Source organism: Pistacia vera, unplaced genomic scaffold, assembly GCF_008641045.1.
Source record: "Pistacia vera cultivar Batoury unplaced genomic scaffold, PisVer_v2 Contig347, whole genome shotgun sequence".
NCBI lineage: Eukaryota > Viridiplantae > Streptophyta > Magnoliopsida > Sapindales > Anacardiaceae > Pistacia > Pistacia vera.
This window is the reverse complement of record NW_022196165.1, coordinates 374804-400778: the sequence shown is the minus strand read 5'-3', so window position 1 is coordinate 400778 and position 25975 is coordinate 374804. Positions and strand designations below refer to the sequence as shown.

The 25975-nt window shown below is 36.2% G+C and overlaps 1 protein-coding gene and 1 pseudogene across 1 annotated transcript; both read left to right on the top strand.

Annotated features, from left to right (window-relative positions):
• The first annotated feature begins 278 nt into the window (after positions 1-278).
• Positions 279-7900, top strand: LOC116139081 (ABC transporter G family member 39-like). The gene is made up of 20 exons (XM_031424761.1): positions 279-758; positions 851-971; positions 1152-1240; positions 1316-1400; positions 1674-1964; positions 2046-2136; positions 2344-3244; positions 3439-3599; positions 3790-3893; positions 4020-4185; positions 4279-4365; positions 4763-4893; positions 5066-5398; positions 5508-5798; positions 5990-6073; positions 6264-6397; positions 6503-6730; positions 6838-7009; positions 7137-7391; positions 7467-7900. The coding sequence occupies exons 1-20, from the start codon at positions 370-372 to the stop codon at positions 7737-7739; spliced, it is 4386 nt and encodes a 1461-aa protein (XP_031280621.1). The 5' UTR covers positions 279-369; the 3' UTR covers positions 7740-7900.
• Positions 7901-15082: 7182 nt separating this feature from the next.
• Positions 15083-23903, top strand: LOC116139095 (annotated as a pseudogene).
• Positions 23904-25975: the final 2072 nt, after the last annotated feature.

Below are 25975 nucleotides of genomic sequence, written 5' to 3'. Positions count from 1 at the left end.
TTATTTTATTTTCTTCCCACTAGATCATTTTGTATAAGAGATTCACTTTGTTTGAAAAATATCTCTATAATTATTAAATCAAATTATCAAAGGAAAGAAAACACCGTACAAGTATAATTTTTAATCTTTTCTACATGAAATAAATGGTACTGTTATGCCAAAAACATTCATAAATTAGCATGAAACTCATGAAGAACTCAATTTCATCGTGGAACCACTGAAAAAAAGCTATAAGAGCACCAGCTTTTACGATGATTTAAAACACGAGCAAAGATTAAAGAAAATCTTGAATGAGCATCCAATGCTCTTCCTCTTCCGGACTTTTGCTTAATTTGACAGCGTCAAGATTACTTTGGAATTGTAACTGTCATGGCCGCGGTTATGGCTGGAGATGACATAGCAGGAACGTTCAGCAGTCGGCGAAGCTTGGCTTCCGGTAGTCGACGGAGCTGGGTGGGCTCAACGAGTTTCCGGGAGGCGTGGAATGCGCCAACAAATGTGTTCAGCCAGAGTGGAAGAGCGGGTAATGATGATGAAGAGCAGCTGAGGTGGGCGGCAATAGAACGGCTACCGACGTTTGACAGGCTAAAGAAAGGGATGATAAGACAAATTCTTGATAATGGAAAGGTGGTTCATGACGAAGTAGATGTTACTAAGCTCGGCATGCGAGAGAAGAAGTTGTTAATGGAGAATATATTGAAGGTTGTTGAGGAGGATAATGAAAACTTTCTCAAGAAACTTAGAGAGAGAACTGATAGGTAGTAAATAATGCTTTTTGAGTTTGTAAATTTTCACTTTTACGGGTGATTTTCTTTTTTTTTTTTTATTATTATTTTTTGGTCTGGTGCAGAGTGGGAATTAATATTCCAAAGATTGAAGTTCGATATGAACATTTATCAGTTCAGGGATATATTTATGATGGAAGCAGAGCCCTTCCTTCTTTGCCTAATGCTTTCTTGACCACAGTAGAGGTATTTTACGTTTTAATTATTTACTGTAAATGATAATGGAAAACATTGAACTGCAATTTAAGAGATTTTACATTTGTGTTCGTTTTTTAAAGAATATATTATGAACTGGGTACATAAAATTTTTCCCTTTCTTCATTGGAATGTTGATTAATTTTTGTGTCTATTTTTAATGGAAAACAGAGTGCTTTGGGATTGCTTAGGCTTGTCCCATCTAAAAAGAGAAAAATACAGATTCTTAATGGAGTTAGTGGGATTATCAAACCATCAAGGTAATTTTATATTTTCTGTTGCTGTTTCATATGAGAAAGTAACTGCTAATTTGTTGCTGAAATGAAAATTTCCAGGATGACACTTCTTCTGGGTCCTCCTGGCGCTGGGAAAACAACATTCCTGCTAGCACTTGCAGGGAAGCTTGATAAAGATCTGGAGGTCTGTTTTGATTGTAGTTGTCTATTATGATTTATGTGAATTAACTTGTACTGTTTATGCAATTAGAATTTCTCAGTTTGTACCTAAGTATTAGACTTAGAATCTAGACCTGAATTCACGAATAGGCGAGTTACTCTCACCAGTTTGAGATAATAGGAGTTTAAAAATTGTATTTTTGGCTAAGCGAATCAACACAAGTTCATATTGAAAAAAGTGGACAGCTAACCCAGAAAATGGCTGATTATACTCGTGATCATTTGCAAATTTGAACAGGCATCTGGGAAGATCACCTACTGTGGCCATGAATTAAATGAATTCATTCCTCAGAAGACTTGTGCTTATATTAGTCAGCATGATCTTCACCAGGGAGAGATGACAGTGAGAGAGACATTGGATTTCTCAGGACGCTGTTTAGGCGTCGGCACAAGATATGAATTGCTGGCAGAACTGTCAAGAAGAGAGAAAGAAGCAGGAATTAAACCAGATCCTGAGATTGATGCATTCATGAAAGCCACTGCTGTGGCAGGTCGAGAAACTAGTTTGGTTACAGATTATGTTATCAAGGTTTGATCTCCTTTCTCAAGTTCATTTGTTTTTCAGTCCATTTCGAAGACCAGACATTTGACATTTTGTCTATGCCAACAGATACTTGGCTTGGACATATGTGCAGATATTATTGTTGGTGATATGATGAGAAGGGGTATTTCTGGTGGACAGAAGAAGCGTGTGACTACTGGTATGTCATTTCGAAGGACAGTAACTGCGTATCATTATTTTTTTTTTCTCATTCAGCAGCTTGTTGCCATCACAGCTAACTATGAAATTGTAGTGTCAACGTATGTTTTAGCTGTATAAAATTTCATTTGTCATTGTTATTTTTATTTCTCTAACAGTTACTTCCATTAAAGGCTATCCAAGTAAAAAGTTATTTTTCTGAGTGCAGGAGAAATGCTGGTTGGACCAGCAAAAGTTCTTCTAATGGATGAAATATCGACCGGATTGGACAGTTCTACTACTTTTCAAATCTGCAAGTACATGAAGCAAATGGTTCATATCATGGATGTAACTATGATTATTTCTCTTCTTCAGCCAGCACCAGAGACATATGACCTCTTTGATGAAGTTATTCTACTTTCAGAAGGTCAAACTGTCTACCATGGTCCTCGTGAGAATGTCCTTGAATTTTTTGAATACATGGGTTTCAAATGCCCCGAGAGAAAAGGAGTTGCTGACTTTCTGCAAGAAGTAACTTCCGAGAAGGACCAGGAACAATATTGGTTCAAGAAGAACCAACCTTACAGATTTGTTTCAGTGTCCGATTTTGTACGAGGTTTCGGTTCCTTCCACATTGGCCAACAACTTGCATCAGATCTTAGTGTTCCTTATGATAAATCTAGAGTCCACCCTGCCGCCCTGGTGACAGAGAAGTATGGTATTTCAAATTGGGAATTGTTCAAGGCATGTTTTGCAAGGGAGTGGCTGCTAATAAAGCGTAATTCATTTCTCTATATTTTCAAGACCACCCAGATAACAATCATGTCGATAATTGCCTTGACAGTGTTCTTCAGAACAAAAATGCATCCGGGCACTTTGCTTGGTGGAGGAAAGTATCTTGGAGCATTATTCTTCAGTTTGATGAATGTGATGTTCAACGGAACGGCAGAACTTTCATTAACTGTTCTTAGGCTTCCTGTCTTCTACAAACAAAGGGATCACTTTTTCTATCCTGCATGGGCTTTTGGCTTACCGATATGGCTTCTCAGGATCCCATTATCATTTTTGGAATCAGCAATATGGATCATTCTGACATACTACACAATTGGTTTTGCTCCAGCTGCTAGCAGGTACAGATCTTCAATTGGGTTCAATTTTTGTGAGGTTAATGACTTTATATAACATCAAAGTGGCCTCAAAACTATTAAATGTTAGTTTGTGTAATCATGTTTATGTTCTGAGTTTTGGCATGCCTATATATAAGAGTTCCATGAAAGATATTAAAATTTCCTTCACTAACAAATCTTTTCATTTTTCCCTTTAGGTTTTTCCGACAGTTCTTGGCATTTTTTTGTATACATCAGATGGCTCTGTCCCTCTTTCGGTTAATTGCTTCTATTGGAAGAGTTGATGTTGTAGCACAAACTCTGGGAACCTTCTCCATGCTGATGGTTTTTGTGCTTGGAGGATTTATTGTCGCCCGAGGTAAGTTGTTTTTCAATCTTTGCTGTGTAGTTATTATCGTTGTTAGTGCAAGCTGTTTATAATCCAATTTGTTGCTGCAATAATCAACAAAAAGATATTACAACCAAAAAATTTGGTTCAGTGTTTGATTAGTTTTCTTTCAATTATCTATTCATTTTAACATTCTATTGCTTTAATTTTGTGTCTACAGATGACATTGAGCCATGGATGATATGGGGCTACTATTGTTCTCCTATGATGTATGGACAGAATGCCATTGTTCTGAATGAATTCCTCGATAATAGATGGGACATAGTAGGATCTATTAAAACTTTGATCATGCTCTTTTCTAATAGATAAACTATATATATGTATATATATATATATATATCGTGTGTCTTGTTTTCCTGTTCAAATCTTACAAATTTCAAACTATTGCAGCCCAACCAAGACCCCAATATTGATGCACCAACAATTGGGAAAGTAATTCTTAAGAGTAGAGGTTTTTTCACGGATGCATATTGGTATTGGATTTCTATTGCAGCACTAGTTGCTTTCTCAATCCTATTCAACATATTATTTATTGGAGCTTTGACTTATTTGAATCGTGAGTTCTCCTATCTTATTTTGATTTGGGGTCTTTTGAATGGAAATCAAACTTCAATGTTGATGACTCTTTTTCTGCGGAAAATATTTTCAGCTTTTGGTGATTCAAAATCAATTGCCGTAGACGAAAACGGAGATGAAAAGAATAAGAAACGAGCCTCTAGTCCAAATGGAGCAGAAGGTTATTTCCTTCCTTTGTTCTATCTCTATTATCAATATACTGTTAACTGTACTTTTAAAATACAAAGAAACAATAACTACCCAGCACCCAAGAGGTTGATTTATTTGAATGTAGCCAAAACGTCAATATATATATATGTTTTACTACAATAGTGTTTGTGAGAATTCTAGTTTACTATGAGATATTGAAGGAGTTCTTTTCAAAAACTGGTCTGTGAAATGTGTGAATACTAGGGAAAATTGCTTAAAAGTTGAGGTGCCTAAGAGAACATGTTATGTAGAATTGCAGAGAATATCTTATAGATTTTTATAAGATGTTGCCAAATATGCTGAAAGTTTGTCTAAACTATGTTGATGTCATATCATCGAAATTCCTTAAATTTTATGAACAACTACAGGTATTCAAATGGCAACAACAAATTCATCAGAAGTTAATCGGGTTGCTGAACCTAATAGAGGAATGATTTTGCCTTTCCAACCCCTTTCACTTGCCTTCAACCATGTGAACTATTATGTGGACATGCCTGCGGTATGTACCTTTAATCTCTAAATCTCTTCCATACTATCACGTATCCTTTTAAGTTACTACCAACAAGAAGTTAGAGTGGCTTCTGAAGTATAAAATGTACATTGAAACTTCTTTTGGGATTGTATCTAAATAAATAATTTTGTTGAAAAAGTTCTGATTTTTAATATACCAGGAAATGAAAACTCAAGGAGTTCAAGAAAATCGTCTACAACTACTACGAGATGTTAGTGGTGCTTTTAGACCAGGGGTTTTGACTGCACTAGTTGGTGTAAGTGGTGCAGGGAAGACAACTCTAATGGATGTTCTAGCAGGAAGAAAGACCACAGGTTATATCGAAGGAAGTATTAACATTTCTGGCTACCCAAAGAAGCAACCAACCTTTGCTCGTGTCAGTGGTTACTGTGAACAAAATGACATTCATTCACCACATGTTACTGTTTATGAGTCTATCATATACTCGGCTTGGCTTCGCCTTTCTTCAAACATAGATAAAAAAACACAAATGGTATGTTGATGAAATTCTTGTCTGATTGTAACTATTAACATTTTTTTTCCTCCTTCATCATCAGCAAATGATCTCATTGTTGTCTGCTTCTCATTTTTGTATCTCATAGATGTTTGTTGAAGAAGTTATGAAGTTGATTGAGCTCAAGCCATTGAGGAATGCCTTAGTTGGGCTACCTGGAGTAGATGGTCTTTCAACAGAACAAAGAAAGAGGTTGACAATAGCCATCGAGCTGGTTGCTAACCCCTCTATAATCTTCATGGATGAGCCAACATCTGGTCTTGATGCTAGAGCTGCGGCCATTGTCATGCGTACAGTGAGAAATACAGTGGACACAGGAAGAACCGTTGTGTGCACAATTCACCAACCAAGCATAGACATTTTTGAAGCGTTTGATGAGGTATTGCTCAATTTACTGATTTTTTTTTTTTTTTTAATTTTTTTACTTTTGATATATATTTATGCGTTAGGTTCAAGAACTCACATTTTTTACACAACTTTTTAGCCATTGGATCAATGCATTAATAGTTGAGATTGCATCTAAGTTTTGTCATGTAATCAACATTCAACTTGGTGATGTGCTTGGTGCAGTTACTATTGATGAAAAGAGGAGGGCAAGTCATTTATGCTGGACCCCTTGGTCACCATTCTCAAAAGCTCGTAGAATATTTTGAGGTAAGCATTTCCTATTTACAATTTTTGTGTTTGGTTCCACAGAATAGCAATAGGTAATTAAACAAGAAGCTGTATTACTGTGTTTGATGTCCCAAATTGTATTTTTCATTAAATTTTTTAAGTTGCAAATTCTTGATAAGTTGTCAACTTCGAAAGTGAATTGTGAATTAAAATCCACAACTTGTTGCAGGCCATACCTGGGGTTCCGGGAATTAAGGATGGATACAATCCAGCAACATGGATGCTTGAAGTCACTGCTCCTTCGGTCGAGGATCATCTGGATATTGATTTTGCTGAAATTTATGCCAACTCCTCATTATATCAGTAAGTTTGAATAGAATAACATGGTTGAGTATTGTTTGAATTATTCCATATGGCTTGGTATTTTGACCATTTTGTTAAATAATTACTTTCTTGACACCCTTGCAGAAGGAATCAAGAACTTATTAAAGAGCTCAGTACTCCAGCTCCGGGCTTCGAGGATCTCTACTTCCCAACTGAATATTCACAATCATTTCTTTCTCAGTGCCATGCTTGTTTGTGGAAGCAGCTTTGTTCATATTGGAGACATCCTAAATATAATGCTGTCAGGCTCGTGATGACAATATGCATCGGTGTTCTGTTTGGTCTTATCTTTTGGGACAAAGGACAAAAGACGTATGTTATTTATTTTCTCTCATCTTTAATTAATTAAGTTTTATGGTTGTTTCTTTTCTCTCCACTGTAAAAATAATATGTTTGATAATTGTTTTTTTTAAATACAGAACAAAACAACAAGATCTGATTAATCTTTTAGGAGCAATGTATTCTACTGTGCTTTTCCTTGGAGCTAGCAATGCTTCTGCGGTGCAGCCTGTTGTTGATATTGAGAGAGCAGTTTTCTACCGTGAAAGAGCAGCCGGCATGTATTCTGCACTACCTTATGCATTTGCTCAGGTATCAAAAAGCAGTTAGACGACTAGCATGCAACTTAATCATTTCCAAACTTGTGGTTGATAAAATTTACTTAAATTTGGAAAACTAATCATATATATATATATATATTTTCTTTCTAATTTTGAAGGTGGCTATAGAGACAATATATGTGACAATACAAGCTATTATGTATACTCTTATCCTTTATTCCATGATTGGATATGAATGGAAAGTGGGAAAATTTTTCTTGTTCTTCTACTTCATATGGATGTGCTTTATTTACTTCACACTATCTGGGATGATGCTTGTTGCCCTAACTCCGAGCTTCCAAATTGGTGCCATACTTTTGTATTTCTTCCTTAGTTTATGGAACATTTTCTCTGGTTTTCTCATTCCTAGAGTGGTAAGCGACTGCAAACTCAAAATTTATATGATAATTTCAAAAGGTTAAAATGCCCTGAAACATCTTATTTTTCAGCAAATCCCTATTTGGTGGAGGTGGTACTATTGGCTTTCGCCCGTCGCATGGACAATTTATGGTCTTATGACTTCTCAAGTGGGTGACAAAGATGATCTTGTGGAGATTCCAGGAGAAAATATGAAAATGACAGTAAAGATGTTCCTTAAAGAGAGCTGGGGATTCCATCATGACTTCCTTCCTATTGTTGCTTTGGCTCATATTGGTTGGGTTCTCCTTTTCTTTTTTGTGTTTGCCTATGGCATTAGATTCTTCAATTTCCAATCTAGATAAGGTAACCAACCATATTCAATCTTTGTCTCAAAATTAACTATCATAAGAAATCGATAGTCTTGAATTTGTGAAAAAAGAGAGTTTGTAATCAAGCGATTTATGCTTGGAATATACATTGTATCTTTTCAATCATATAGCAAACACACACTTCTGTTTTTTCAGGTCACAGAAAGAATATTAAAATGCTATTTTCTATTCAATCAATGCTTATATCAATAACTTTTAATATCATGATTTGGATTAAAAAAAAAAAAAAAACATGCATGCATTAAGAATACACTGAATAAGATGAAGCAAAATTTAGTTTTTAGTTTAAATACCTTTACAAACTCTAAATTTCACAATACCACAGTTAACTCATACAAGTAATACTATTTCTCGTTGATTAAAAATTGAGGGGATATTATTAATTTAACCATAATTTGGGGAGAAAAAAAAATGACTAACCTTTTACAACCTTAAACCAAGCAAAAATGTTGAATCAAAGAATTAGATATTCGATGCCTATTGCATTACGGAGACTAGTGGTGATAAAAAAAAAAAAAAATAATGTTATTTAAGGTTTAGGGGTGTCAATGAATCCTTTTTAGGGGTTAAAATGTTGCAAAAAGGGTTTTAAACGAATTTCAGTGTTTTGTGGAAGAAGATGATCTAGATCAAGTAGACTTGAATTTTGACTCTTCGAATATACCTTACTCAAAGTTCGATAATTAGAACATTAAGTGTAGTACTCATTCGAGTGTAATGAAATTACAAGTTTGAGTGTGCGTACAATACACAAATTGGGTTATTAGCCAGTTCGTGCATACATACACTCAAAAATCATATGAGTTAAAGGCACACTCGAATTAGATCTTAAACCAATCGCATCAACCACATTAAAAACAACAATTTCCCCACAAGGCATCATCTTTCTAACACAATTTAGAACAACAAAAACACTATCTAAACTTTGTAAACAACTATGCTTACAAAATATATAACGTCAACAAACTAAAACAATCCAATCAAAACGCCTTTTTCCCTCCCCTTTCTCCCAATCTTTCAATCGGTAATCCAAAATCCTTTCTAAAGCTTGAAATTTCTCTTTAATTTCTATTTGGTTTTGCAAATAACTCAAATGAGTATCAGTTAGATTTTCAAATTAAATTTAGAGAAAATAAGGGGTATTTTGGTCTTGTTAAAAGGTGTTGGTTATTTTCTTGGACCTCCATTTTTTGGTTAAATTAAATAATTTCCCAAAACTGAGAGTAAGACTATAAGTTAATGGTCTGTACTTGGGTTGGGACAGTGAAAACATATTGGTAGATGTAGAATAAATGCCTCCTTAAGGTGTAAGAAATATCAGCTTAAGGATTTACAAAGACTTGGGATAAATATTCATTAAATAAAGGCTAAATTTATAATGGACTTGTAAATAGTTTTATCCATTATAGGTAGAGTTGATAAGATATAATTGGAGAGATAATACATTAATTTCAGATAGCTTGATATTCAACAAAGGTGGCTTAGTATTAAATCTGAAAGTCTAAATCATTGAAGCTTTGAATTAATTAAGTTCGTTGGCTCGTTCGGTCCCTGTCTTGACTTAAAAGCTCTTTAGTGATGTAGTTATCAAGTGCCGGAGGCATTCAGTGCTGGCTGATGAGTTTGGATATTCCAGAGGTCATTATCAACTGTTCTTATTAATTACAACTTTTAATTCTTTGTAATTTTGGTTAGAATAAAACTATGTGCACTAACCAATGTGTACTAATCCAAATATTAACATTAAAAATTTAAAATTTTTTCTAAATAAAATTTCAAAATTTTAATGTTAGTACTTGGATTAGTACACATTGGTTAATACACATAGCATTACTCTTTTGGTTAATGTTTATACGACAGTATACACTCTTTCCAAGTTTGGATGAATTTATTAGCTTCCGGATCCTCTAATAAATTGAATTTTGTCTCTTTATTATATCTTTTAATTAATAGTAATTGATAACTACTTGTCATACATGTATTCTCTTGGCTCAACACTCTTTTTATACTTATTAAGAGTTAACGACTTTTTGGCACCCGAATAGTAGATTAATGACAATTTTTTTACTCGTAGGTTTTTAAAATTATAATTTTATTATCTAAATTTATATTCTATTGGTAAACAAAAAGTAAACTAGATCCAGGTTATTAGGGTTTTTGAAGAGTGGAGGTCACTGAGTCTTTTATTGATGAAATATTGGATTTTAGTGGTTAGGATTAATCGAAATTTGACTTGGGAGGGGGGTGGTTACGCAAATCCTAATTGCTTGATTATCGACGATTGGTAGGGTCGATGGCACTAGGATTTGGGGGGTTTTGATGAATGATGATCAAGAAAGAGAATGGTGGTGGTGCTGGGTTGTAACAATGCTAGAATCGGAAACATAATATCAATTTGGATAATAAAGTGATATTTTAAAAATTTGAGAGTGGAAAAGTATCATTAAACAATTATTTGGTGGTAAAAAGTCGTGTACTCTATTTATTAATGGTTGATTAATTCTGAATGAGAAAATTCTAAAATTGTGGTTTCTTACTGTTAAACATGTAATCTTTTAGTGCCTGTTCATTTATGTATTGAACTTTTTATTTTCAGTTTCTGCTGCTTTGTAATTTGCAAACCGTTTTGAAATGTTTGAAAGAGTAAACGAAGTTTTTCCACCCAAGGTTTGCCTTGATAACACTATCCTTCCCAAAAAAGTTTCAAAATACACTTTTTCACCGAAAGTTAATATTTCGGTACTACCAAAAGCCGATTTGATGGCAAAAATTCTCCATCATCACCATTTAAACCTCCGATTTCCTCTCTACAAAACCCCTTTCATTCCGGTATCTGATTTCTTGTCAATTATCGGCCACCACAAAGCTAAAGTTTTATGTTCTTAGTTGATTTTCAGCTGATTCGAGCGACAAATATTCAATCGATCACCATTATTTGATCTACTTGTCTCCATTTTACAAAATCCTTCTTAACCTAGCTCTTGATAATTCGTCGAATGTCGACTGAAAAAGTAAAGTGTATTTTGAATATTAACATAATATAAACTTTGGGTGGAAAAATGGTATTTGCGAAAAAGTCATTTACTCATTTTTTAAACCCAAAACATTATATACAAGCAATGGAGATTGGTTAAATTAATTGTTTTATAATAAGAAAAGACAAAAATTATTTTGTCATTTTATTAATAGTAAGTATAATAAAATAAAATTAAACCAAATCCCATTTTTTTTTCTCTCATCTTATTTCTTAAAGCTTCAATCCCAAATTTCTCTATCAACTTTTATTTTAATCAACACTAAATCTTGTTTCGACTTTTTATTCTTTAAATTAAGATCCATTTTTACAATATATATTTTTGTGAAAAAAAATGTATAAAATTGATTGTTTTTAATTAATAGTTTATTTAAAAAGATATCATTTTCAGGTAATCATATCAAACTTTTTTTTTCATGTTTTTAAATCTTATTTTCAAATAAAACAGAAATCTGTACCAATTAAAGAATTCTGATCGACCTTGATGGATGTGTGTGTGATTACGGGTAATGGATGTGTGTGTGATTACGGGTAATCAACGATAGACAAATATTGAGTGCAATAAAATAAATGACAATGAAAATTTTTAAAGTGGTTTGGCGAGGTAAACTCTTGAGCCTATGTCCACTGTTTTTTTTTTTTTTTTGTGAGAGCTGTTAGAGTAGATGCCCTAGAGCCGATCTATTATTGTAGAATTGACTCTTTGTAATAATGTTCACTAATTTTTTGTATTTGCTGTGAGAGCTTACAATGAGAATTATGTGTGAAAGTTGTAACCCCTTTTTCATCATTTGAGGGGGTTTATATACAAGATTTATACAAGGGAAAGAGCAAAAATAAAGGGATTACAATTGATCTGAACTGTAATTCTGATATTCTTGCAATTGGGCATTGTGATTGAGCAAAGACTGATGTTGATTTAGTCATTCCCGCAATATCTGGGAATTGATTGAATGATCATTCGGGTTGTTCGCGACTAGCTTATGCTGGGTTGAGTAATGTGTTGACAAGTTTATGCTGGGTCAAACACCCGGTGGAGTTGGACTAATCCTGGGTCGAGCTACATTCTCACGGTAGCTTGAGCTTGATGGAAAAATCACGCACAACATCAGCCCCCTAGTGTTCGATGCTCGTTTCGAGCTTCGAAGACTATTGTTCAATTTGATGCCAAGCTTGGCATCACCAACAGATCTCCAGATGTAGGTTTGGTCAAGCTCCTAGGGTCGACCTTATGTCTGGTCGACGTGCTTCACACTTGTTTACTTCCGGTGATACCTGCCAAACTCAGAACATGAAAAGTTAGGGCAAATACGTAATTTCCAAGCGGTCATGTTGCATTAAATGCGACAGCCTTTGTCAGTCATGTTTCGTTGCGCGTGGGCGACTATAGGTTTCTACGCTCGAAGTCAAAGTGACATGCGATGACGGTTGTCAGTGTAATAGTCTGACAATTCGTCGCCCTTCGCAGATGGATGACGCGTGGCCATGTCTAAGGGCCAAGATTGCTCGACGAATGAAGGGTTAAGATTCACTATAGATCGACTGCTACAATTAAACTCCGCCCTTTCGTCTTCCATGCAAATCACTATAAAAGGTGGCGAAGTCGTCATAATGCTCATTTAACTCACGAAAGTTCTCTGACGTCTTTGTCCACTTTGTTGCTATTTCGTCATCGTCACGGTGCTCTTTCTGGCAAGTTTCTACACGTCTTTCATTCCGATAAGATTCTTTTCCCTTTCTTTACTCGTTTCTCCAGTTTTCGCGTTAAAGGGTGGCTACTACCATGGCCACATTGGATATTTTAGGGCTTTAGTAAGGTTTTTGAATACGTCTCCAGCAGTCCTAGGTTTAATGCGGTGACCACTGGAACCTAGGGTAGGTTGCGTGCATTCGTTGTGTGATGCGAGCTATCTTGGGTGCTTGAACTGAAAGCAAGTGTGAAATGGTTGCCAAATTTTTTGAGCTCTAACACATGTTCGCTTCTATTTCAAGTACCTAGAAGTGAGCTATAACTATGTCTTTTTCAAGCAGTCACACAATCGACCGTATGTTTGATTCGCCTGCAGGCTCGGCAGTCCTTGGGGATTCAACTCTCGAGGTTTCCGAGGAAATCGTCGCACGAAGTTTGGATCCAGACGTGGCGGGCTCTTCTAACCGTGCCTCCATACAGTTGGCTCAACCTGCGCGGTCTCTAGTCCATAGGCTATGAAAAGAGCCACAATCCTCGATTATCATCGGGATCCCCCGCTTGTATGGGTGGCGACCTTTGAGACCCTCCTAAGATGTGGGGTATCCATTCCCCCTCATCGTTTTATTGACAACGTGTTGAAGCGGTTTGACATCATTCCCCTCCAGCTTTCCACAAATTCCTATGTAATTATTATCGCTCTGTACATAGCGTACATGATCGCTAAGCTGGCAAGGCATCCGTCGAGGAGCTCGTCCATCTGCATAAGCTCAAAAAAAGGCAAGACCAGACGTACTACCTTCGAAGAAGGTACATTTCAATGGGCTGGTTGATGTCCCGAAGAAGGTCCTGCACTGGGACTCATAATTCTGCTTCTATGAAGCCTAGGAGACCGTTGCCTTCACCTCGGAAGTGAGTAAGATTTTGATTTACTGTACGTGCGAGAATCGCTTTCGAGCTTTGTGTTCTAGTTAACCAAGTTGCTTTGTTTTGTAGTTAACGTCGAACAGAACTATCTGCCTGCCACAAGCTTGTAGAGGCTGTAGCGTTTCAGCAACCTTCCCGATGGATAGCGTAACATTAACGAGATCATTACTCTCCCCCACCTGCAAGCATACAGCTTCTGTCGAGATGATGCAAGATTTCCTATGATCTTGGAAAAAGGTTAAGTTATCGTTTGCTCACACTTTTTCCCACGCAGATAAGTCGCTTATTGTTTGTTCCTTTTTAGAAGAGATGTTGGCCGAGAAACCCAAAGACCTTAAAAAGAAGATGACAACTCTGACAGCTGCCAAGAAAACACCGTTGCTTTGGCAACAAAGCAGCCCGCTGATGTAGCTGGCATGAAACGCGTCGGTGGCGAGCTTAAGGAGGTCCCAAGTGCGAAAAAGCCTACGATTGCTCCAAAGGCAATGGGCACAAAGAGTGTCCTCAAGTTCTAGAAGGAGCCGATGAAGAAAACTCCCGAGTTGACTGGAGGCTCGGGGAAACTGAAGGCACCCGAGCAGCATAATAGCTTAGGTAAAAAGAAAGCAACCGAGCCTCTGAGGGGCTTGGGCAAAGAAAAGGTGGCCGAGCAGCAGGGTGGCTTGGGCAAATAGGTCGTTGTGTAGGCCAACGGCCTAAAGAAAACAACAGCCACAAACTTGGCCAAGAAGAAGTCCGCTTCTGCGGGCAAGGCTGGCGTTGTCGGGGGGAGTAAATCTGGCTTGTTCTAGTCGAAGAGCAAGAAAATGGATGAAGCGGCCTAAGCTGCAATCGACGCTCTGATCGATTAACTCCCTCACCATATTAGTGTTAGGGCCACAACGGGTAGGGATGGAATCATTTCGCGAACCTTTGTGGCTGTCAGAGATGCTGCTCCTATTGATATGCTGGCCTTGGTGTGCAACTACACGGCAAAGGTATTGATAGTTCACTCTTCTTTTCTTTTATCATTGCATGCTATCTTCGCTTTTTGTTAACTTTCCGTCTAATCCCCCTTTTCTCCCTTTTTGTTAGACTGCCATGGCAAGCATGCTTCTTTATGATGAGTGCTATGCCACTTTGGAGGGCACTCAAAGGGATGGCAATTGGCGGAGACGGTGAAAGAAGATGCTCTGGCTAGAGCCGAGATTGCGGAGAAAGATAAGGCAGCCAAGCAAGCTGAGCTCAAACGGCTCAGGGGGGAATTGGCGACCTTTGGGGTCAAGGAACGGGAGTTCCTTGACAAGCTTAATGTGAGTGAGGCTGCTTGAGCGAAGGCTAAAGCTAAGGCAGTGGAAGCCGAGAAGAATTTGGCACAACAACGAGGTGCCAATAACAAGTTAAACTTTGAGCTTTTCTCGGCTCAGAAGGCTGCCTCGGACTGGAAGGCCAAATCTAAGTAGTCTTCGCTCAACCTTGCCTAGGAGGTGGAAGGTTGACGGAAAACCAAAGCTGAGGCCAGGCAACTCAGGCTTCAAATTGAGGAGCTAAACGAGGCCATCACTACTCAAGCCTAGCATCGGTTTTCCTCGTGTAGAAGTTATGGAAGCCCACCCCTCGATCGACTTTTCTTTCCTTTTGCGAGCTTACCAGAAGGAAGTCGAGAGGATGAAGGTTGAAGCCTAGGGAATGACCTACGTGTACTTGGATGACTCCGAGGATGATGGTGAGGGCCAGAAAGAGGTCGAGGAGGGCAAAGAGGAGATCGGGCTCAAGTTGAAAGTCGAGGATCCGGCTCCCCTGTCTACCCTTCCCCCAAGCGAGGCTCTTAACCTTGGAGAAACTGCTGTCATCCCTCCCATTGAAGAACCATCTCTTCTTATCTGTACCAATCTCCCTGGACCGGCCGAGGATGATCCCCTTGCTCCCCCAACTGTTTGAAGCATCATACATTTTTTTTTTGTCTTTTGTTGTTGTTTTTCTTTTCTTTTCTTTTTTAGAATGTAATAGAATTTCATTAATGAAAAAGAAATTTCTCAACAAGCCCTTATTGAGCAACGATTATTATATTTCTGCGAAGTCCTTTCATTCTCCCAGTTGGACTTGTAATAGAAGATTCGAATTCACTCTAAGTTATGCGTAAGTCGCTTCTTGAAGAGCTTTTTCAGATGTGTATGAAAAATCTTTTGCAACAAGCAACTCCGATTCTGGATAGTTGTTCGCTTCGAGTTTTAGTCGCCAGCTTAAGGCCGATTTCTTTCGACGTGTTTTTTCTTGAATTTTTTTTTTCAAGTTTAACTTTGTTGATTTAGGACTTTTCATCCTTAAAGAGTTGGATTTTGGCGTGGCTTTTTGGGATAAGCTACCTTTTCGGACTCTTGACTCCGGGTTCTCTTTTTGCAATACCATCGCGTAGGTCACGATCTTTGAGGCGATAAATAAATGTTAAGTAAGCTAAAAACATTAATAGTGAACAAAGAGAAATCATCAATAATACCTCTTTTATTGATCAAGTGTTTTGGCCATGAACGGCCTTACAACGAATAAAAAAGAGAAACATAAGTGGGACTCGAGCTGCTTATTGGTAATACCTTTGCAAATGCTCGACGTTCCAGACTCACAGTATTGTTTCGTCATTGAGGCGTTCCAGGTGAAAAGACTCTAGTGCGAGCTTCTTTGAGATCTTGAAAGAACCTTCCCATTTGGGTCCAAGTACCCTCAAGTTCAGATTTTGGGTACCCTGGACGACCTTTTTGAGAACCAGGTCACCCATTTCAAAGTCTATGTTTTTAACTTTGGTGTTGAAACATCGTTTGACTCGCTACTGATATGAGGTGAGCCTTAGTTGAGACATGTGTTAGTGTATGCCCTAAGAACCAATCATGTTGTCGGTTTTAGGACATTATATCTTGTAAATGTATTATGAATAAAAAAAAGTGTTCTTATTTCATATGTTGATTTACTGCTTCATTTATATTATATTTAATATTGCATGTGAAATGTCTGGATGACCCGAATCTTCAGAAAATCAAATCATCGAAGAATTCCCTACGAAAGCAATGTTAATTGGGCAATAACATTGCATAGTAGGCATGCTGAATGTCTCCATTGAATATCATGTGATGGTATTAGTGTGGGTGATTATAAGAGGTAAGTCACTAAGGCATTAGCATGGATAAACGATTAGTGAACTGTTTATCGAATACGACCGATTACGATGAATCACATGGATGTGGTCAATGATGCATCGTAGGATCATGCTAATGTACCACTGATCCTTAGACCTGAGACATCACGGTTAGAATCAACATAGGATGCATATGGTTCATACGGTGTATAAGCATGAGACTAGTTATGTCTTGTGTAATAAGTCGGTTTGGTCATATGTTATTCATGTGCGAGGACAAGTGATGTCAAGATGGGATCCGTTAACTCAAAATAGTCCAATCTCGAGTTCTGAGACGAATGTCAATAAACATTGGAAAAGGGAAATCTTTGGCCAGAGTATAATGAATGTTAGATGAAAAGTAGTTTCATGTTGATGAGTTCCATTGTATCGATTGACAATTCGATTAAAGATTAAGTTAAGGGTTTTGACATACCATGAATCATTCTTAATCGGGATTAGATGACGGAGGGATTTTACTACACGGTACGTACGATTAGAAAAGGTTCATTGGAGTTTACACTTCATTATGGTTTAGGTGTTATGGAACATTGCTAGACGTCTACCATAATCAGTGAGAGTTTTGATTATAAAGAGTTATAATGAAACATATCAGAATACGATATTGGGCCCATGGCTAGATCATAGTGAACCAAAATGGTCACACATAAAACCAAGCTCACGGAGAGGGAGTAATACATATCATTGGTTAGATTAATGATGTTCGGATGTAAACAGTTGCATCCGAAATAATGTATTGGTGAAAAATGATTATCCATGGATAGCTAGCACTAACCAAGGATAATAAGGATTTATTAAATATTATTATTGAATCGGATTCAATAATGGGGACAAAAGTGCATTGGTTTTATTCTAAAGAGTCGGCATAATTAATAGGATTAAAATTTTGTTTAATTATGAATTAACCATAAAACCAAGGACTTGACATAAATGCTCTTTTCCATGATTAATTTTAAATTGTTTGAGGACTTCCCAAGACAATTTAAAATTACTTTTTGTGCCCATGGTATATAAATTAAGTATTATACCATTTTAATTCAATTACAACAATTCAAAACAAAAGCACTCTCTCGACTCTCTCTCATCTTTAGCTTGGGTGGATTTCATTTAGAGTTTCTTCATTCTCTTTTGAAGAATCTAGACTCCAAGTTTCAGTATCAAGCTTTTAATAGCAAAAGCAGTTGGTAATTTTCTATCATTTTCTTACATTAATAAGTTAATGGTTTAATTGTTTGTTTTCTACTTTATGTCCATCATCTTGATCATCTTTTTCTCTCCATTTCCATGTCCAAAATACATGAAACCCAACAATGGTATCAAAGCATGTTTAAATTCATGACATGAGAGAAGACAAGAATTGGAGAAGACTCAGATTTTGCAGCTGGCCACTCATACACTCGATCCTTAGTGTTGCCCTTCAAGAGAATTGCCTTCGTGCGAAGATCCTTCACATGAAAAGAAGACGGTAAAAATTCAAAAGATGCATTATTAGTAGTACAAATCCGCACAAGAATGAATTGCTGGCAGAACTGTCAGAGAGAGAAAGAAGCAGGAATTAACCAATCCTGAGATTGATGCATTCATGAAAGCCACTGCTGTGGCAGGTCAAGAAACTAGTTGGTTACAGATTATGTTATCAAGGTTTGATCTCCTTTCTCAAGTTCATTTGTTTTTCAGTCCATTTCGAAGACCAGACATTGACTTTTGTCTATGCCAACAGATACTTGGCTTGGACATATGTGCAGATTTATTGTTGGTGATATGATGAGAAGGGGTATTCTGGTGGACAGAAGAAGCGTGTGACTACGGTATTTTTTCGAAGGACAGTAACTGCGTATCATATTTTTTTTCTCATTCAGCAGCTTGTTGCCATCACACCTAACTATGAAATTGTAGTGTTCAATGATGTTTTAGCTGTATAAATTTCATTGTGTCATTGTTATTTTTATTTCTCTAACAGTTACTTCCATTAAGGCTACCAAGTAAAAAGTATATTTTCTGAGTGCGGAGAATGCTGGTTTGGACCAGCAAAAGTTCTCTAATGGATGAAATATCGACCGGATTGGACAGTTCTACTACTTTCAAATCTCAAGTACATGAAGCAAATGGTTCATATCATGGATGTAACTATGATTATTTCTCTTCTTCAGCCAGCACCAGAGACATATGACCTTTTTGATGAAGTTATTCTACTTTCAGAAGGTCAAACTGTCTACCATGGTCCTCGTGAGAATGTCCTTGAATTTTTTGAATACATGGGTTTCAAATGCCCCGAGAGAAAAGGAGTTGCTGACTTCTGCAAGAAGTAACTTCCGAAAGGACCAGGAAATATTGGTTCAAGAAGAACCAACCTTACAGATTTGTTTCAGTGTCCGATTTTGTACGAGGTTTCGGTTCCTTCCACATTGGCCACAACTTGCATCAGATCTTAGTGTTCCTTAGATATCTAGAGTCCCACCTGCCGCCCTGGTGACGAGAAGTATGGTATTTCAATTGGAATTGTTCAAGGCATGTTTTGCAAGGGAGTGGCTGCTAATAAAGCGTAATTCATTTCTCTATATTTCAAGACCACCCAGATACAATCATGTCGATAATTGCCTTGACAGTGTTCTTCAGAACAAAAATGCATCCGGCCACTTGCTTGGTGGAGGAAAGTATCTTGGAGCATTATTCTTCAGTTTGATGGTGTATGTTCAACGGAACGGCAGAGCTTTCATTAACTGTTCTAGGCTTCCTTTCTTCACAAACAAGGGATCACTTTTTCTATCCTGCATGGGCTTTTGGCTTACCGATTGGCTTCTCAGGATCCCATTATCATTTTTGGAATCAGCATATGGATCATTCTGACATACTACACATTGGTTTTGCTCCAGCTGCTAGCAGGTACAGATCTTCAATTGGGTTAATTTTTGTGAGGTTAATGACTTTATATACATCAAAGTGGCCTCAAAACTATTAATGTTAGTTTGTGTATCATGTTTTAGTTCTGAGTTTTGGCAGGCCTATATATAAGAGTTCCATGAAAGATATTAAAATTCCTTCACTAACAAATCTTTCATTTTTCCTTTAGGTTTTTTCCGACAGTTCTTGGCATTTTTTTGTATACATCAGATGCTCTGTCCCTCTTCGGTTAATTGCTTCTATTGGAAGAGTTGATGTTGTAGCACAAACTCTGGGACCTTCTCCATGCTGATGGTTTTTTTGTGCTTGGAGGATTTATTGTCGCCAGAGTAAGTTGTTTTTCAATCTTTGCTGTGTAGTTTTATCGTTGTTAGTGCAAGCTGTTTATAATCCAATTTGTTGCTGCATATCAACAAAAAAGATATTACAACCAAAAAATTTGGTTCAGTGTTTGATTAGTTTTCTTTCAATTATCTATTCATTTTAACATTCTATTGCTTTAATTTTGTGTCACAGATGACATTGGCCATGGATGATATGGGGCACTATTGTTCTCCTATGATGTATGGACAGATGCCATTGTTCTGAATGAATTCCTCGATAATAGATGGGACATAGTAGGTATCTATTAAACTTTGATCTGCTCTTTTCTAATAGATAAACTAATAATATATATATATCGTGTGTCTTGTTTTCCTGTTCAAATCTTACAAATTTCAAACTATGCAGCCCAACCAAGACCCCAATATTGATGCACCAACAATTGGGAAAGTAATTCTAGAGTAGAGGTTTTTTCACGGATGCATATTGGTATTGGATTTCTATTGCAGCACTAGTTGCTTTCTCAATCCTATTCAACATATTATTTATTGGAGCTTTGACTTTTTGAATCGTGAGTTCTCCTATCTTATTTTGATTTGGGGTCTTTTGAATGGAAATCAAACTCAATGTTATGACTCTTTTCTGCGGAAAATATTTTCAGCTTTTGGTGATTCAAAATCAATTGCCGTAGACGAAACGGAGATGAAAAGAATAGAAAACGAGCCTCTAGTCCAAATGGAGCGAGAGGGTTATTCCTTCCTTTGTTCTATCTCTATTATCAATATACTGTTAACTGTACTTTTAAAATACAGAGAAACATAACTACCCAGCACCCAAGAGGTTGATTTATTTGATGTAGCCAAAACGTCAATATATATATATATAGTTTATACGACATACGTGTTTGTGAGATTTCTAGTTTACTATGAGATATTGAAGGAGTTCTCAAAACTGTCTGAAATGTGTGAATACTAGGGAAAATTGCTTAAAGTTGAGGTGCCTAAGAGAACTGTTATGTAGAATTGCAGAGAATACTTATAGATTTTTATAAGATGTTGCCAATATGCTGAAAGTTTGTCTAAACTATGTTGATCATATCATGCAAATTCCTTAAATTTATGAACAACTACAGGTATTCAAATGGCAACAACAATTCATCAGAAGTTAATCGGGTTGCTGAACCTAATAGAGGAATGATTTTGCCTTTCCAACCCCTTTCACTTGCCTTCAACCATGTGAAACTATTAGGTGGACATGCCTGCGGTATGTACCTTAATCTCTAAATCTCTTCCATACTATCACGTATCCTTTTAATTACTACCAACAAGAAGTAGAGTGGCTTCTGAAGTATAAATGTACATTGAAACTTCTTTGGGATTGTATCTAAATAATAATTTTGTTGAAAAAGTTCTGATTTTTAATATACCAGGAAATGAAAACTCAAGGTCAAGAAATCGTCTACAACTACTACGAGATGTTAGTGGTGCTTTTAGACCAGGGGTTTTGACTGCACTAGTTGGTGTAAGTGGTGCAGGGAAGACAACTCTAATGGATGTTCTAGCAGGAAGAAAGACACAGGTTATATCAAGGAAGTATTAACATTTCTGGCTACCCAAGAAGCAACCAACCTTTGCTCGTGTCAGTGGGTTACTGTGAACAAAATGACTTCATTCACCCATGTTACTGTTTATGAGTCTATCATATACTCGGCTTGGCTTCGCCTTTCTTCAAACATAGATAAAAAACACAAATGGTATGTTGATGAAATTCTTGTCTGATTGTAACTATTAACATTTTTTTTTCCTCCATCATCATCATCAGCAAATGATCTCGTGTTGTCTGCTTCTCATTTTGTTCTCATAGATGTTTGTTGAAGAAGTATGAAGTTGATTGAGCTCAAGCCATTGAGGAATGCCTTAGTTGGCTACCTGGAGTAGATGGTCTTTCAACAGAACAAAGAAAAGTTGACAATAGCCATCGAGCTGGTTGCTAACCCCTCTATAATCTTCATGGTGACCAACATCTGGTCTTGATGCTAGAGCTGCGGCCATTGTCATGCGTACAGTGAGAAATACAGTGGACACAGGAAGACGTGTGGTGCACAATTCCCCAACCAAGCAGACATTTTTGAAGCGTTTGATGAGGTATTGCTCAATTACTGATTTTTTATTTTTAACTTTTGATATATATTATGCGTTAGGTTCAAAACTCACATTTTTTACATACACACTTTTAGCCATTGATCAATGCATTAATAGTTAGATTGCATCAAGTTTTGTCATGTAATCACATTCAACTTGGTGTGTCTTGGTGCAGTTCTTTGATGAAAGAGGAGGGCAATTCATTTATGCTGGACCCCTTGGTCACCATTCCAAAAGCTCGTAGAATATTTTGAGTAAGCATTTCCTTTTCAATTTTGTGTTTGATTCCACAGAATAGCAAAGGTAATTAAACAAGAAGCTTTATTACTGTGTTTGATGTCCCAAATTGTATTTTTCATTAAATTTTTTAGTGTTCAAATTCTTGATAAGTTGTCAACTTCGAAGTGAATTGTGAATTAAAATCCACAACTTGTTGCAGGCCATACCTGGGGTTCGGGAATTAAGGATGGATACATCCAGCAACATGGATGCTTGAAGTCACTCCTCCTTCGGTCGAGGATCATCTGGATATTGATTTTGCTGAAATTTATGCCAACTCCTCATATATCAGTAAGTTTGAATAGAATAACATGGTTGAGTATTGTTTGAATTATTCCAATGGCTTGGTATTTGACCATTTTGTTAAATAATTACTTTCTTGACACCCTTCAGAAGGAATCAAGAACTTATTAAGAGCTCAGTACTCCAGCTCCGGGCTTCGAGGATCTCTACTTCCCAACTGAATATTCACAACATTTCTTTCTCAGTGCCATGCTTGTTTTGGAAGCAGCTTTGTTCATATTGGAGACTCCTAAATATAATGCTGTCAGGCTCGTGATGACAATATGCACGGTGTTCTGTTTGGTCTATCTTTTGGGACAAAGGACAAAAGACGTATGTTATTTATTTTCTCTCATCTTTAATTAATTAGTTTATGGTTTGTTTCTTTTCTCTCCACTGTAAAAATATATGTTTGATAATTGTTTTTTTAAATACACAGAACAACAACGACTGTATTAATCTTTTAGGAGCAATGTATTCTACTGTGCTTTTCCTTGGACTAGCAATGCTTCTGCGTGCAGCCTGTTTGTGATATTGAGAGAGCAGTTTTCTACCGTGAAAGAGCACCGGCATGTATTCTGCACTACTTATGCATTTGCTCAGGTATCAAAAGCAGTTAGACGACTAGCATGCAACTTAATCATTTCCAAACTTGTGGTTGATAAATTTACTTAAATTTGAAAAACTATCACTAATATATATTATTTTTTTTTTAATTTTGAAGGTGGCTATAGAGACATATATGTTGACAATACAAGCTATTTGTATACTCTTATCCTTATTCCATGATTGGATATGAATGGAAAGTGGGAAATTTTCTTGTTCTTCTACTTCATATGGATGTGCTTTATTACTCACACTATCTGGGTGATGCTTGTTGCCCTAACTCCGAGTTCCAAATTGGTGCCTACTTTTGTATTTCTTCCTTAGTTTATGGAACATTTTCTCGGTTTTCTCATTCCTAGAGTGGTAAGCGACTGCAAACTCAAAATTTATATGATAATTCAAAAGGTTAAAATGCCCTGAAACATCTTATTTTCAGCAATCCCTATTGGTGGAGGTGGTACTATTGGCTTTCGCCCGTCGCATGGACAATTTATGGTCTTATGACTTCTCAAGTGGGTGACAAAGATGATCTTGTGGAGATTCCAGGAGAAAATATGAAAATGACAGTAAAGATGTTCCTTAAAGAGAGCTGGGGATTCCATCATGACTTCCTTCCTATTGTTGCTTTGGCTCATATTGGTTGGGTTCTCCTTTTCTTTTTTGTGTTTGCCTATGGCATTAATTCTTCAATTCCAATCTAGATAAGGTAACCAACTCTCCAAATTAACTATCATAAAATCGATAGTCTTGAATTTGTGCAAAAAGAGAGTTTGTAATCAGCGATTTATGCTTGAATATACATTGTATCTTTTCAATCATATAGCAACACACACTTCTGTTTTTTCAGGTCACAGAAAGAATATTAAAATGCTATTTTCTATTCAATCAATGTTATATCAATAACTTTAATATCATGATTTGATAAAAAAAAAAACATGCATGCATTAAGAAACACTGAAAGATGAAGCAAAATTTAGTTTTTAGTTTAATACCTTACAAACTCTAAATTTCCCAATACCACAGTAACTATACAAGTAATACTATTTCTCGTTGTTTAAAAATTGAGGGGATATTTTATTTAACCAATTTGGATGAACAAAAAGATAACCTTACAACTTAAACCAGCAAATGTTGAAAATCAAAGATTAGATTTCACTATTGATACGAACTCGTGTATAAAAAAAAAAATAATGTTTAAGTTTATGTCATGAATCCTTTAGGGTTAAATTTGCAAAAAGGTTTAAACGAATTTCAGTGTTTTGTGGAAGAGATGATCTAGATCAAGTAGACTTGATTTTGACCTTCGAATATCCTTACTCAATTCATAATAGAACATTAAGTGTAGTACCATTCGAGTGTAATGAAATTAAGTTGAGTGTGCGTACAATACACAAATTGGGTTATTAGCCGTTCGGCATACATACACTCAAAAATCATATGAGTTAAGGCCCACTCGAATTATAATTTAAACCGAATCCAATCACCCTTAAAAACCAATAATTTCCCCACAAGGCTCATCTTTCTAAACAATTAGAACAACAAAACACTATCTAAACTTTGTAAACAACTATGCTTACAAAATATTAACGTCAACAAACTAAACAATCCAATCAAAACGCCTTTTCCCTTTTCCCAATCTTTCCATCGGTAATCCAAAATCCTTTTCTAAAGCTTGAAATTTCTCTTTAATTTTATTGGTTTTGCAAATAACTCAAATGAGTATAGTTAGTTTTCAAATTAAATTAGAGAAAATAAGGGGTATTTTGGTCTTGTTATAAGGTGTTGGTTATTTTCTGGACCCCATTTTTTGGTTAAATTAACATTTCCCAAAATGAGGTAAACTATAAGTTAATGGTCTGTACTTGGGTGGACAGTGAAAACATATTGGTAGATGTAGAATAAATGCCTCCTTAGGTGTAAGAAATATCAGCTTAAGGATTTCAAAGAGCTTGGGTAAATATTCATTAAATAAAGGCTAAATTTATAATGGACTTGTAAATAGTTTTATCATTATAGGTAGAGTTGAAAGAAATAATACATTAATTTCAGATAGCTTGATATTCAACGAGGTGGTTAGTATTAAATTGTAAAGTCTAACATTGAAGCCTTGAATTAATTAAGTTCGTGGTTCGTTCGGTCCCTGTCTTGACTTAAAAGCTCTTTATGATGTAGTTATCAAGTGCAGAGGCATTCAGTGCTGGTGATGATTTGGATATTCCAAGGTCATTACAACTGTTCTTATTACTTAATTTTTGTAATTTTGGTACTATGTGATAAGTGTCTATATAACATTTCTATATCAATTTTATACTTGATTAGCTTGTTATACAATGATTACTTTGGTAATGTTTATACGACATGACACTCTTTCCAGTTTAGATGAGTTTATTAGTCTTCCGATCCTCTAATAAATTGAATTTTGTCTCTTTATTTCTTTTTATTAATAGTAATTGATAACTAACTTGTCATCATGTGTTTCTTGGGCTCACACTCTTTTTAATACTTATTAAGAGTTAACGACTTTTTCACCCAATAGTAATAATTACTTTTTTTACTCATTTTTTTAAAATTATAATTTTATTATCATTTATATTTATGGTAAACAAAAGTAAACCTAGATCTTATTAGAGTTTTTGATGAGTGGAGGTCACTGATTCTTTATTAAAATTGATTTTAGTGTTAATTAATCGAAATTTGACTTGGGAGGGGGGTTGTTAACAAATCCTAATCTTGATTATCGACGATTGGTAGGTCGATGCACTAATTTAGGGGTTTTTATGATGATCAAAAGAGAATGTGGTGGTGCGGGTTGTCACCAATTAGAATCGGAAAACATAATAATTTGATAATAAAAGTGATATTTTA